Here is a 15,282-nt window from a genome sequence, read left to right on the forward strand (position 1 = left end):
CGGGGGATCACGGTACTGATCATAATGCGAAGATGACGATCACTGACATGGAGATTCGTCTGTGGGTTTAACCCTAATAAAGGGTTAAAGTTCATTTTCACAATAACACCCCAGTATAGCCAACCATGTGCTGTTTTTGTTCCTGTCATTTTTCTGATTTTTGATACAATAACCTACGCTGCAACGCGGAATTCGCCAGCCATTTGCTAGTGAAAAAGCAGCAGAGACTATGGGACTTTGTCAGTAACTGTTACAGTTTATATTGACACATTTCTTCTTTCTCTGAATCATAACATGCTAGTGTTATTAAAATTGTTGCCTCGTTTTGTGTAGTTAGCAAAATATGTGTTTAATTGTGTGTTATAAGTTGTAATTACCCTGCGCGGCTTGTAATCACATACCTATTATAGATCAGTGCTTGTACTGTATCTCTCAGGTTAAATCGGTCTGGGGCTGTTCACATATTGTGTCCAAAATCACTTTGAAAATTTGACTTGTGCTTCTTTTAAAGGTTCAAGAAACCCTGGATCAGGGGCGTTTCTAGGGTCGAAAGGGATAAGGGACTTAGCCCCAAAGAATTACCCCCCCCCCCCCCCCCCCCAAAAAAAAAATTAATTCACCACTCTAATATACCTAATCAACTCTAATCTTATTAACAGGATTAAAAATAATTTATAATAAATAAAGGGTTTTTGTGACTTGTAACACCGAATAGGATAAAAACCATTGATAAATGAACCCACTTCCCATTTACTAGTCTGTTATGAGCCATATCATACCTCATGAGCCTCCTATCTCCTCCTGATTTGCAGTTTCTGTTTGTTTTTTGAAAATGTAATGTTCTGCATGTCTTCAAATCTGAAAATATAATTTATTTTATAGTGTGAGTTGTTATCCAATGTAAAACAAAGCTATAAACATGTTCAGTTGGACAGAGTGATTAACTGAGGTGTAGTGTTGTCAAGATACTGGAATTTCTTAGTTCAATACCTTGCAAAATATTGATATTCAATAGGCTACTATTTTTGACATAATAACAACTTTATCAAAAATAGTACAAAAATAAAAATATAAAAAATTAATAAAAATAAAAATTAAGATCTATATGCTAGAAATATGTTTACTTTAAATTTCTTCAGAGGAAATTTTTTTTTCAGTTTTCCTCAAAATAGGGTTGATGTGGGTGGTGTAGCACTTTAAATGCATGTAATGCTCGTTTCATTCATTCATTGAGCAGAAATTCCATATTTGCCTCACAAAAGTAGAACATTCTAGGAAATCCCTAATATGGGTGAAGGCATCCAGCTATTGCTGTAGTGGAATGAAAATAAGATCTGAATAAACATAAAAAGGCTTTAACTGATCATTTACACGACTGCGGCAATAAATGTTTTATACAGTTGAAGTCAGAATTATTAGCTCCTTTGAATAATTTTTTTTAAAAATATTTCCCAAATGATGTTTAACAGAGCAAGAAAATTTTCACAGTAGCCTATATCTGATAATATTTTCATTTTGAAGAAAGTCTTATTTGTGTTATTTCAGCTTGAATAAAAGCAGTTTTACATTTTTAAAAAAAAATTTAGGGTCAAAATTTTCAGCCCCTTTAAGCTATATTTTTCCTATAGTCTACAGAACAAACCATCGTTATACAATAACTTGCCTAATTACCCTAACCTGCCTTTAAAGCCTTTAAATGTCACTTTAAGCTGTATAGAAGTGCCTTAAAAAATGTCTAGTCTAGTATTATTTACTGTCATCATGGCAAAGATGAAATAAATCAGTTATTAGAGATGAGTTATTAAAACTATTATTCTTAGAAATGTGTTGAAAACAATTTTCTCTCCGTTAAACAGAAATTGGGGAAAAAAATAAACGGGGACTAATAATTCAGATTTCAACTGTATGTGTTCTTCCAACCGTAATAGGTATTTTCATAAGAAAGCCGATTTATAATTCGATGCTAACTGACATAGCATGTTACAGTAGAATATAGCTATACAGTAATAAGCTAGATGCGTAAACTCACTGTGATTTAACTATTACAGAAACAGATATGACTTGCTATATCATAAAGACCTTTTTCATGGCTGCTGCATGGAGGGCACCATAGCAACCAGCGTCTTCCGGTAGAATGCTAAAAACTTCCGTTTACAGCTTGTACAACTATTGATTTGCTCTCCGAAAATGGGTTTCAATAACGTTTTTATTGGATAACAGAGTGTTTTTGTGACACACAACTTAGAAATGTGTCTGTTAAAGCCGTTATAATCTGTCACATGTGGTTCAAGCACGCCAGAAATACGAGAAAAACGTTCTCCTAGTTCACGTGTCTGCCGTCAGAAATACAGTGTGTTTGTGTGTTCCCGGCCTGTCAGCTGTTAGCTCAGCGGCTCTTTAACACACACACACACACACAGAGAGAGAGAGAGAGAGAGAGAGAGAAAGAGAAAGGGAGCGAGAGAGACAGAGAGCAAACCATAGTACTGGCATGAAACTTAACAGGTATAAAAGACCAATAAAACAGAAAAATGAGCAATAAAAGTCTGTTACTGATCCTCTGCTGGCTGATCTGCTGTTCATTCTAATCGCGAGCCGTTTGTGTTTTATTTCGTGTGTTGTATTCACCACGGTTTGTGTTTTTTTGTCATTTCGAAATGACACTCGCCTATATTTTCACTTTGTCACAGTTATTAAATCAGTGTGTCAGTGGCACAGTACAGGCTACGTGTGTGTCAAACATTTTGGTGAATTACATTAGTTTGGGCTGGTTATATATTTGAAATAAAGAGAAAATGTTGACTTTAGCGATGACGAGGCTCCATTTAAACTGCAGAAGATGCCGTCTGACAACGAGGGGAAAATGCCTCACAGCAGCTGTTTTCCATCCTATTAGATCGCATTTCTTTAAATGATCAGTCCAGGAGATGGTGCTGATGGACAACAGTATTAGTTCAAAGAGTATAAAAGCAGGTAAAATAGATTAAAACTATCGTTTCAAAGCTGTCCAAATGTGACTGTTTACACGCATCAGCTGCCGACCGGAAGTTCTTCGCATTCTCCTTGCGCATACACGCAAAGCATCATGGGTAATTTTGCGTTCCAAGAAAAAGGTCTATAAATATGCCTAGATATCTATATAATATCTATTAGGTATTACAGTTTACGTTTTTTTGACTAACTCGCATGTATTTACATTGATATGCTGCACATTTTACTGATTATAGTTATTTTATTTCACCAAAACTCCACACATTTTATACTGTGGAAACAAATAAGCTTTAAACTATTCAGTTTTGCGAAAGAGTTGTATTATTACCTCATTAGCTTAAGCTCCTCAAAATAATCAATGAAGTGCAGTGGCGGGATTTTTTTAACACCATGTGACAACAGAGCCCCTCCCACCTGCCGGTAGAAACAGGTACTGCTGAACAGCTGACGATTTAATTACACGACACAAACGCTGCATTAAGTGGAATGTTCGTGATGTATGTGGTAATTTTCAGTACTTAGATAACAAAATAAATGTTAAACAAGATATTTTTACTTAAAGGGCTATGAAACCCCCTCGTTTCAGCAGGGTGTTTTCACACCTCTACTTTGGAAAAAGTCAGAAAAGTGGGCGTGTCCAGCTCTGTTTAGGGGGGAGTGTTTAAGGAAGAAAAGAGGCTTGGTGTGGGAGTGTCTATTTGGGCACGCGCGAGTTTCAGAGTCAAAATACACACACACACACACACACACACACACACACACACACACACACAGTAGCAAGTGATGGTGTTTAACCTACATGGACATCTGTAGTGGAATTATTTGCCAAATTTTTAAATGTTGGACTTTAACTGCAGTTTGGCTCTTTCATTCAGGGAATTCATTCATGCGCCTCGCAACAAACGTGATATTTGATTCGAGGATCTGCTCTAAGCGTGTATTTTTTATGCAATGTTTGATACCTCACGGCGAATGAGAGAAAAAAAAACTCTGCATTTCCCGGAAACTTAGATGCACACGGCAGGTAGCGTCAGAAAGCCGCATGTGTTATTCCGGTCACTAAATGCAGTAAAAATCCTACACGAGGTTAAAGTTTGGTTGTGGTGCTAACATGTTTACACTCTGTGAAATAGTTAACTTAGTTCGATACGAACAAACTGAATAAACAAAGAGCACTGCTCGCTCACTTACCAAATCTGTAGAGACAGGACAATCACCAGCAACTAGAGCCGCATCTTTATTTAGAGGAGACTACAAGCGAATCCGGATCTCAGCGTTTGCAGATGAGAACAGCTCTCAGGTAAACAATAATCCTCCTTAGACACGCCAGTTATTGTTGTCGAGCGTCGCGTACACTGTTAATCCACACGTGATGCCAGCTGAGCTCTCACAGAGAGAAAATGAAAACGAAACTTAACTGCAGCAAACAATAAAAGCAACACTTCACGCTTGTTTTGCCAACTCAACTTGGCGTCTGTGTCGTGTAAACACTGTGACAGTAATGAATATTAATGAAGTTGCACAATAGAGCGCGCTGATTGGTTTGAACCAAGCCTTACTCATGCATTAATGCAGCACACTGTAAGACGTAATAAGACACACTCTGGCACAGACGCCCAGTCTGCACGCTGTAATACAACGCTATTATCTCATGACCGTGACGCAGCTTCAAAAATTCGTTTCAAACAGGAAGTACGAATTTGCTTGAAATAACGCAAAAACAACCAATTTACACTTTTTAGTGAAATATAGGTGTCCTAATAGCGTTTGTAGCAGTGTGGGACACATATATGACTGTCAACAGCTCAAAACATGTGTTTTGGTGTTTCGTGACCCTTTAAGTGCAACATATTCCAAGAGATCAGGGGCTTTTGACAATACATCAGGGGCCCCCAAAGCCCCAAACCAACCAACCCCCCCCCACCCCCCCCCCCCAACACCCCTCTCTCCTACGCAGCGCCACTGCCCTGGAGTACTTTTTTTAAGATGTTAACAGATTTGTGTGTGTTGAGCATCAGTTAAGGCAATGTTAGCACCTGTTAGCTTTAATTGTGGGGAAAACTGGATAATTTTGAGCTTTTGTCTGCTAATTTCAGCTTCCGGGTTTAAAATGATTTTTGGGGCAGGATCCACATCGGTGACGTAGCACAAAACTGCAAGTGCAACGATGATGCGTCGGTTTCTCATTATTATTCACAGCTAAGTTTTCTTATCCTATGAGAAGAGCCGGCTGCTTAATTATTCATTACTGCACGTGCTTTCCAAAGGCAAGACAGACCTGCCAGTGCTAAGCTGTGAGACCCTGTGTGACCCACGGCACACAGTATTTAGCTGTTCATAAAGTGTTTGTTTCCATGATCCACGGGGTTTGTTGCATGTTTCCCTTCGTGATGCTGTCAGGACCGATAGAGCAAAGGTGTTTGTCTGCAGCAAGAATTTTTGTCGGGAGAGCAGTACAAGAATTAGAGAATGGATCTCATTGTCTTTTATCAGCTGAGTTCATTCACATTTAGACACATCGCCGAGCTGCTGTGTTTACCTAAATCCTCCAGATTACTGCAGTTACTGTGCAAAGTCAGGTAGGACGAGGAGCAGGTCTTGCTAGTTGCGCCCCTCTGGCCCACCCGGACCTGGTTATCAGAACTCTTCCTCTCACCTAACAACCCCCTACCCTGCCGATGGTGTTGGTTAATACCATAACTCAGGCTAGAGCACCCTCTTTGAGGCATGCCTATGCCCTGAAGTTGTGTATATTCACTGAGTGGTGCGCTTCTCGCCGAGAAGACCCGCAAACTTGCTAGATCAGTGTTGTGCTTTCTTTCCTTCAGGATAGGTTGCAGCGGAGGTTGTCGCCCTCCACACTGAAGGTTTACGTGGCTGCCATTTCCGCTCATCATGAAGCAGTGGATGGCAGCAGTGCGGGAAGGCTTAACCTTCTCATCCGGTTCCTCAAAGGCACGAGGCTATTAAATCCACTCTGCCCCCATCTACATCCACTTGGGATCTCTCTGTAGTGTTTTCAAGCCTGCGCAGAGATCCATTCGAACCACTCGACTCACTTTGTCTCACATTGTCCTGAGACTCCGACCTGGATATGTGCCCAAGGTTCCTACCACACCATTTAAGGACCAGGTAGTAAGCCTGCAAGCGCTGCCTTCGGAGGAGGCAGACCCACCCCTTTTTTTGTTGTGTCTTGTTCACGCTTTGCGTATTTATATAGACCCTACTCAGAACTTTAGATCCCCTGAGCAGCTCTTTGTCTGTTATGGAGGTCAGCAGATGGGAAGTGCCGTATCCAAACAGAAATTGGCCTACTGGATAGTGAATGCCATCTCCCTGGCTTATCAGAGCCAGGGCAAGCCGAGTCCCCCAGAGGTGAGAGCGAACTCTTCTCGGAGCATTGCAACTTCTTGGGCGCTAGCACGCGGCGCCTCTCTAACAGACATGTTCAAAGCTGCGGGCTGGGCAACACCTAATACCTTTGCTAAATTTTATAATCTGCGAGTGGAGCCAGTGAATGAAGAAATTTGTTTTGGTGTTGTAAAACGCTTCCTGCGCCTTTCTCTCTAACACAGAGATATGTGCGATTTCTTGCTCTGTCAGTTGAGTTCCCTGCTTGGCGAACCCTGTGTAGATCCTCTGAGGCCCCCAGCATCTGACTCAGCGGAGGAGTCAGGTGCTTGGCCCGTTACATTTTTGGCATGCCCGCTGGTCAGCCTGCGTTCTGGATATAGGTGCCTGCTATGTATGACCCCCACTGGCGATCCCATATGCTTCACTCAGCCACGGTTTAGTTCCCTCTCTTAGGTGGGCTCGTGTCTTTCCTCCCCGCTAACCATCTATCATATGTGTACTCCTCCTTCTCGTGGTTAGTCCATATGTCTTCTTTCCACCAAGTCTCCCCTTCTGGGCAGCAGGTGGCCTCCGCAGCATTCTCCCCATCGGACTGCACGCTTTCCCAACTAACTGTCATATCTTAAATTCCTAGAGTTAACTAGGTGTATTTTTACGACTCCCCGAAAAATATATCTAAGCCTGTAAACCTTCTGATGTAATTAAGGTAAGTTAGGGCCCGAGGGCATGTTGGAGGGCTGCACCTCTGGTGATGTTGGTGCACTCACGCCGTAGCCTGGCAAACCTCTAACCAGTGACGTGGTAAGGATCAATCGCTGTGGCGTTTTCCATACATTTCCCCGTAGTGGAAGTTTCCGCATAGCATTAAAGTTCCCCTCCTGCGATCATTTTTGATCGCGACTGGCAAGTCATCCGCTGAATAACCTTTTTCTGAGTGCCTGTGAATTGCTTTGAAAATGAAATCAAAGCTCAGACAAGTAGGCACCAACCAATCTTTTAAGGATAGTATGGTGTATGACTTGCTCAGTTCAGAACTGGCACCCAGCAAAAGGTTATTCAGCGGATGACTTGCCAGTCGCGATCACAAATGGTCGCTAATATACTCTACAAAATGGAGGAAACCAAAATTCCAGCAGAACGCAACACAAACAAGGTTTCTATCCATTGCTGAAACTGGTGTGAATTAAATTGAAGTAGTAAAGAAAAGCGGAATTCTCTGCTTTTATGGTTTCCCTCAGGTTGCAAAGCTAAGAACTTAGCAAATGCTAGAAGATGAATCCACTCAGTCATAACTCTCCTTAAACTGCTTGTGTGTGTGCATTTGTGTGTTTATGTAGATTAGTATGTTGTGTTATAGAGTAGCAATAAAGTTTTGTTTCTTTTTAAGATCCGTGTTAGTGTGTTGTGTGCTTTATAAGTTAATGTCTCCGCTTCAAATAATGCTACCTTGCTCATAAAATAATTAGATACTGTTTTTATATTGTTATTGGCCACATAATAATTTAATACAGGATTGCTTTACACTCACCGTTCTATTTGATGCACAAATTACTAGGTTATGTGTAAGCTTTGAATAATTCTACTTGAATCACGTTTGAATCTTCAAATGTGATTTAGGGTGCTTTCACACCTGTGAATCGATTCAGTTGTTCCGAAACAGAGATTACAATTGTTACATTGTTGCTCTTTGCTCTTGGAGCGGTTCGCTTTCACACTGCAAAGTTTCTAATCGGAACAAAAGAGCTAAAACAAGTCACGTTTGTATAAACTCTCCTCACATTGGTCAGAGTGTCAGGGTTTATTTTGCAGCGTCCCACTAAGCTGTCAGGAGAGGTGGCAGTTTGATGGTGATTGACAGGGTGCACGCGTGCGATGTGTCTGAGGAGAGATGAGGTGGGGAGGGGTGAGAAGGGTGCCTATTTGAGGACCGGGAGGGAGACGCGAGATTACCGGGAGATCATCACTCGTTTGCGGGCATCCGGAGACTCGCGAAACTTCCCGCCCTACTCATAACTCTCTCTTCTTATAGCCGTAAGCCTATTACAAATCCATAAAACACTGTGATATAACCGCGATCGGATCGGATGGCTTTCTCACTGTAATCGAACCGCTCCAGGGTTCGTTTCAATCGAGCCGAGACCACCTCATTCAAGCGACCTCAGAGCGATTACTTTGGCGTGGAACAGAGCACGATTGTCCTGTTCACATATGCCAAACGAACCGCGCTAACTGGGCAAACGAGACATGTTCCGAAACAAAAGTGTAGGTGTGAAAGCACCCTTAAACCAAAGAGCTGATTTATACACAGATAAACTAAGAAACAATTTATTTATGGGATTAAAAGGAGGGCTTAGAACAACAATATGATTATATGCATTGTGGAGAAACCCTGTTAACAAAAGATACACATCTTCATTCTCCATTTATTGACTTGCAGTATATTTGTTTTCTTTGGGTGTTTTCTGTTAACCTGTGTTTGTACAGTTCATACAGAGAAACCTAAAGCTGTTCTGACTGTTCGGCCTGAACCACCAAAGATACTCAAAGGAGACACTGTCACTCTCACATGTGACATACAGGAAAAAGAATGGAAATACGTATTTCAGTGTGGAGATAATGAGCACAAGTCTGAAAATAAAGAGTTGAAGATCACTGTAGAGTCCACACAGAAGTGCAAGTGTTCTGGCTGGAGGCGATCATTAGGCCCTTCTGAATGGAGTAATGAAGAAACTCTGACTGTGTCGGGTGAGTGAAAAAAAACATGATCTTGCTTAGATAAAATAAACAGGCTCTTTGAAGTATATCTACGATACGATGTGTATCACGATATAATGTTTACGATTCTATATGTATCACGATATTTGGAATAAAAATTGAAAATTAAACTGAAATGCAAATTTTACCAAGTAAACTATTTTTTTATGTATTTCTTTTGTTTCAACTTGTTAAACTGAACCTTCTTTAAGAAAATAAATTAAACAGGCCTGTCTCTGGAAAATAAAACAATTTAAAAACTTCTTAAAAATATTATTGAAATGACAGACAAAATTAAGGAACAATTTAAGTAAAGGTGCAAAAAAAAGCTTTCTGTTTAATTGAATTTAACAGTAAGAGCTTAAGGCTTTGCTTGGTCACTTGTGTTTTTTGTGTGTGCAAAAAAATCCACATTTCCAGGTATTTAATTCATATTTAATTAAATTCATTTAGAGATATCTCTAATTACAATTGTGACTAGTCAAAACTCATTTAGATATATCTGCAAATATTTTTCTATGGAAGTCAATGGAGGAATATGACTAGTCATAATATATTTGCAGATATTTCCAATCTGATTTCGTACTAGTACAATTGTAATTGCAGATATCTCTAATTGTCATTCTGACTAGTCGAATTATAATTATGACTAGTCAAAATATAATTAGAGATATCGCTAAATATATTTATGGATAGTCAGAACAAAGGTTTAAATGCTAAAACGGCTTGCCATACGCGCGCGTCTATCAAAGTCCGCCCTCTGTAGTAACCAACAGCTCACGGTCAGCTCACGTCATGTGTGATTTTGCGGCGGGAACATTATATGAAGACAGAATGATATTTTAGGGTGAATTGTACCTTATAAATACAGTCTGTGACTCTTTCAACACCATTAGGAGGTATCCATGTCGCTGTGCAAAGTATGTAAATCACTGAGAAGACTTTAAAACTTAGAATGTTTGACCCAGTTTGCGTGTCAAAAAGTGGACGAGTCTAAAGCAATAGGCTCGTTTGAGGTGCGCCTCGCCTTGGCTGCATTGTAAACGAGAGCAGGCGTGCGCAATAAGAGGAGGGCTCAAAAATTACATCAGAAGTCGGACACCTGCTGAATCTCGCTGTTTAGCCACCTGGAAACGTCACCAGTGGCGGAGTTCTCGTTCGCGTTTTTTTATCGCAGACGAATGACCTCATGAAAAAATACTATGGTGATTGATAGTAAATATTATTGCATTTTGAACATGCTTTTTCAGTATTGGGTTGTGTTTATAGTTGTTGTGATACCAGAGCAACTATACAATTTAAATAGGCTATTTTATAACATGGTTCAAAAGCACTACAGTATACATTACTATAGTATTTTTAATATGGGAGTGGATGCAATAGAAATATCACAGTTTTTACGAAAAAATGGTTCAGAATTACAGAAGATGAACAGCTCAACTGCTTAACTAAAAGGGTGTATTTAAAATTTAATTCTGTATATTCAACAAACGTTAAAAGAATAACAAAATAAACAGCTTATACAGCAAGAAAACTTTCAAGAAACCTAATTTGGCTACATTATAAATGAAGTAGCCATAGATGCTTTTGAGTGACGGGTCATGACAAATGTTTGTTTGACAAATAAATTCTTAGGGGGTTAATTATATTGACAAGCTTATTAGGTCTGTATAAACTGATATTACTCCAGCCAGACTAAAATAAACAGCCCAAGACTTTCTCCAGAATAAAAACTTAGACTGTATAGGAAAAACTGTGAAAATATTCTTGGTCTATTAAACATTACTTTTGACTTCACATACACACACACACACACACACACACACATATATATATATATATATATATATATATATATATATATATATATATATATATATATATATATATATATATATAGGCTATATATATATATATATATATATATATATATATATATATATATATATATATGTGTGTGTGTGTGTGTGTGTGTGTGTGTCTTGTTGCTGTATAAAAATTACAATACAAAATTCACACAAACATACAAAAAGTGAAAATGACAACAAATAGGACTTAAGACTGAGAGAGAAATAGAATACAGCACACACACGTCCTTATGATTTATTAGCTACATTTAGTTATATTGGATAGGTCACGTTATGTTTTACAAAGATGTGTTTTGTTTTTGTTTGCGTGTAAATCTAAATACATAACCATATGTAATGCTCTTTATGACTTTTTTTTTAATTATCAACGAAAATACAAAAAAAGGTATTAAACAAATCCAGGTATAAACCTTAGTAAAACAAGATAATAAAGTGTAATGTGTCAGTCTTATCCAATCAGCATTAAGCTGTGTCGTCAGCCAGTCGTTTCCCATCATGCTTTTGGTAACGCAGTCTTTTGAGAGCAACTGCGGCCGACTGCTCTATCCGAGGTACCCGCCTCGGCGCACGTCAGCGTGACATCAGAGCGAGGCGAAGGCAAGGCGGACACATTTCTAACCGGCATGCATCTTGCTGTGATCACCGGTGATCCATTCTGCGCAGATTTTGGCCAAGTCAAACGAGCCTATTGACTGTACAACCGAAATGTTGCCAGACGTCGGATTTTGAGAGGATGAGCCATCCTCTATTTCAGCTCCACTCATCTTGGTCTGCTAACATTACTGCTGCTGCAATCTGAACTCACGTGCGACAGCAGGTGGAACGTAGCTCACGTGCAAACAGCTCAACTAATAAGAGAAAACGGACGTCATATCGTAATCAAATCGTCATAACGCCACGATGCAAATTGTGACATTTTTGCATCGCAATGAATCGTACAACGATAAATCGTTACACCCTTACATATTACTGCTAAAAGTTTGATATATTTACTGCGGGGAATTTGCTAAACGTTTTTAATAAACATGATTTCAATAATTTTTAACATAAGAAAAATCTATAATTTTTACTTGATTTGATATTATTAGCTTTTCCCATAAATATTTAGATTTTTTTTCTGTAAATTCTGTTATTAAAACAGTGCCTTTATGTACAAAAGCTGGCACACATTATTACTTATAAGATAAATTATATAATATGCACTTTTTAGCCTTTGTGCTTTAGTTTCCCCACTGAAAACATGCAAGAAAATGCACGTAAAATAATTATATATATATATATATATATATATATATATATATATATATATATATATATATATATATATATATATATATATATATATATATAGGCTATATATCATAAATTGTTTTTGAAAGTGACATCTGAGTTTTAATAGACCTCTTAAAGGGGACTTATTATACAAAAATCACTTTTACAAGGGCTTTAAACACAATTGTGTGGCAGCAGTGTGTGAAAAAGTAATTTATTGTTTTTTATAAACGGTGTGCAGAAACACTTTGATTGACATTCTTTTCTACGCTTCATCAGAGGGGGAAATCTCAGTTGAATTTAAAGCGACAGTCACCAAAATCGCACAATTCAGATTAAAGCTTAAAAGGAATAGTTTTAAAGAGTTATAAAACATTTTTTGTGTGGTATTTTGATCTGAAACTTCACACTATAGGGACATCAGAGACTTATTTCACATCTTGTAAAAAGGGGCATAATAGATTATAGGTCCCCTTTAAAATGCATGCAGTGGGTTTAAAGGTCAATACTGCGTGTTACACTGACAGAAGGGGCTGCAGAACACTGAGATGAGAAATGGTCTCAGATATGTTTTTCTTTGAGACGCTCGCGCACACACACACACACACACACACACACACACACACACACACAGTATATATGACTTCATGCACATTCTTTTTGAGACTTTAAATGTATTAGATGCAGAATAAATTCCAACATGTTTATAAGCAGCCTACCATGTACATTATTTTGCTTATAACAGGACTACTTGCCACTAAATGGAACAATTTGACACAAAACATTATCTGCGTTTAAATCAACCCAAGTAATCTTGAGCGTAGCCATCTGAGAGTGTTCATCTCTGCTTATAACACAAGAATACATCAACAAAAGATGTCTGCTCTCCTAAAAACTAAAAGCTCTCAAAAGGGTTTTTTTTTTTTTTTTTTTTTTTTTTTTGCTAGTTGCTTTTCTCTCATGTGGTTTTAAACCTTCATGACTTTCTTCATTGAACACAAAAACGTATATTTAAAAATGCTGGTTGATGGTAGCCATTAACAAATGGAAGTCAATGGGTTCCAGCTACCAACATTTTTCAAAATATCTTCATTTGTGTTTAACAGAGGATAGAAACTCAAACCGGTTTTGAGCAAGTGAAGAGCAAGTAAATTATAACAGAATTGAATATTTGGGTAAACTGCACCTTTAATTAATTCCTGAATGTTTGAACCAATCTAAATCCTATATTTAATGCAACTTCCATGTTTACTTTTAGATTTAAAACATTAATTCAGCTTCTGTGCCATATATGCAGTTTAAATATAGATATGTGTTCTGTGTAGGAAAAAGTTTTCATTTCACTACATAAGTTGCCAATCTGAAAATGTTGAAACGTTGATTTGTTTACCTGTGGTTAAAAGCAATGTTTAGAACAATGATGTTAATGTTGGATTAAGGGAAAACCCTTACTTATAAAGAAATACTCACACTGTTATCTTTCATTTATTTACTAATTTTTGCTTTCTTTGGATGTTTTCTGATAACTTGTGTTTATTCAATTCATAAAGAGACACCAAAACCTGTTCTGACTGTTCAGCCTGAACCATCACAGATACCCAGAGGAGACACTGTCACTCTCACATGTGACATACAGGGAGAAGACTGGGAATACTTATTTGACTGTGGAGATAATGAGCACAAGTCTGAGGAGAAAGAGTTTAATATCACTGTAGAGTCAACACAGAAGTGCAAGTGTCATGGCTGGAGACAATCAGGCTCTTCTGAATGGAGTAATGAAGTGACTCTGGCTGTGTCGGGTGAGTGAAAAAATTAACTTATCAAAAATGACCAGGCCCCAAGGACCATTACAACTTCCATTTAAACAAGCGGATTAAGGTCATCAAAAATCGCTGTTTGGAGTTTATTTACTACAGTTCTATTTTTATGTTTAACTTAATAAACAGCTAGTAAACACAAGTATATCTTATTGCTGTAAGTGCATTCATCTGCAAAATACATAACACTTCTACAATTCGTAAATTAATTTTTTTTTATAATTTGTGATTAATATTTTTATTTTCTATTTTTCCCTATTTACTTATGGTTTTAAATTATGTTATGGAACCTTGATCTTTCTTGCAACAACTTTTAACCTAGAAGAGTCACTTTTATAAGTATTTTTGGGTTGGGTGTAATGTGTTACTGTGGAACTAATTACATTTTTGAGGAACGCAGTAATGTAATAAATTACATTTTGCATTTGTGTAATTTGATTGCAGTCAGTGGCGGATTTCAGCATGGGAAGTGTGGGTGATCGCCCAGGGTGGCATCTTGCTAGGGGCGGCATGCGCGCGCTCACATTTCCCAGGCGCACCAGTTTAAAACCGTGTGTCATGTGACAACAACTAACCGATCAATTCATCTTTGTAAGAAATAAACACATTTCAGTAGACTAATTACTTCAGACAAACACAGAACACCCAAACACTGCAGTGCTTTTGCATACTATGGATGTCAATGGTTACAGGTATCCAGTTTTCTTCAAATGTCTTTTTTTGCATTCAAAAAAGGCAATCAGGTTTGGAACAAGTAAATGATGAGATAATTTAAAGTTTTGGTAAAACTATCTCTGTAGCTCTTTTGAATATGTCAAGCTGCTGTGATCAACCCATTGCAGTCTTTCTCAGTAAATATTACATTATGGAAAGAGCTGCAGTTTATTTTGTATTTTATAGGTATATTTTATACGTTTTAAAAGTAACTTCAAAGTAGAGTAATTAGTAATCTGATTACTTTTTACATTTTGTAATTAGTAATGTAATCGGATTACAATTTTCCAGTAGTAATGAGTAATTTGTAATCGATTACTTTTTAAAAGTAACTTACCCAACACTGGTTTAAATCATAGAACTCAAACTGGATTCCTGGAGGACCGCAGCTCTGCACAATTTTGCTCCAACCCTAATCAAACACAGCTGATCCAAATAATCTAGGTGAGAGAACTACTAGAGATTAGGTGTGAGTTGGAGGTGGCTGAAGCTAAACTATGCAGAGCTGCGGC

General features: G+C 38.1%; 1 protein-coding gene across 4 annotated transcripts in view; it reads left to right on the forward strand.

Moving 5' to 3' along the window:
* Positions 1–15,282, forward strand: part of si:cabz01036022.1 — a 50,677-nt gene that overhangs the window by 28,147 nt on the left and 7,248 nt on the right. For 2 of the 4 annotated variants that reach the window (XM_073907969.1, XM_017356958.3), the window contains exons 8-9: positions 8,830–9,090; positions 13,790–14,038. In XM_073907969.1, the coding sequence (XP_073764070.1) occupies positions 8,830–9,090; positions 13,790–14,038 (510 nt within the window). The remainder of the gene's footprint in view (positions 1–8,829; positions 9,091–13,789; positions 14,039–15,282) is intronic. The other 2 variants (XM_073907971.1, XM_073907968.1) reach the window with 1 other exon arrangement.

Source organism: Danio rerio, chromosome 7 (assembly GCF_049306965.1).
Source record: "Danio rerio strain Tuebingen ecotype United States chromosome 7, GRCz12tu, whole genome shotgun sequence".
NCBI lineage: Eukaryota > Metazoa > Chordata > Actinopteri > Cypriniformes > Danionidae > Danio > Danio rerio.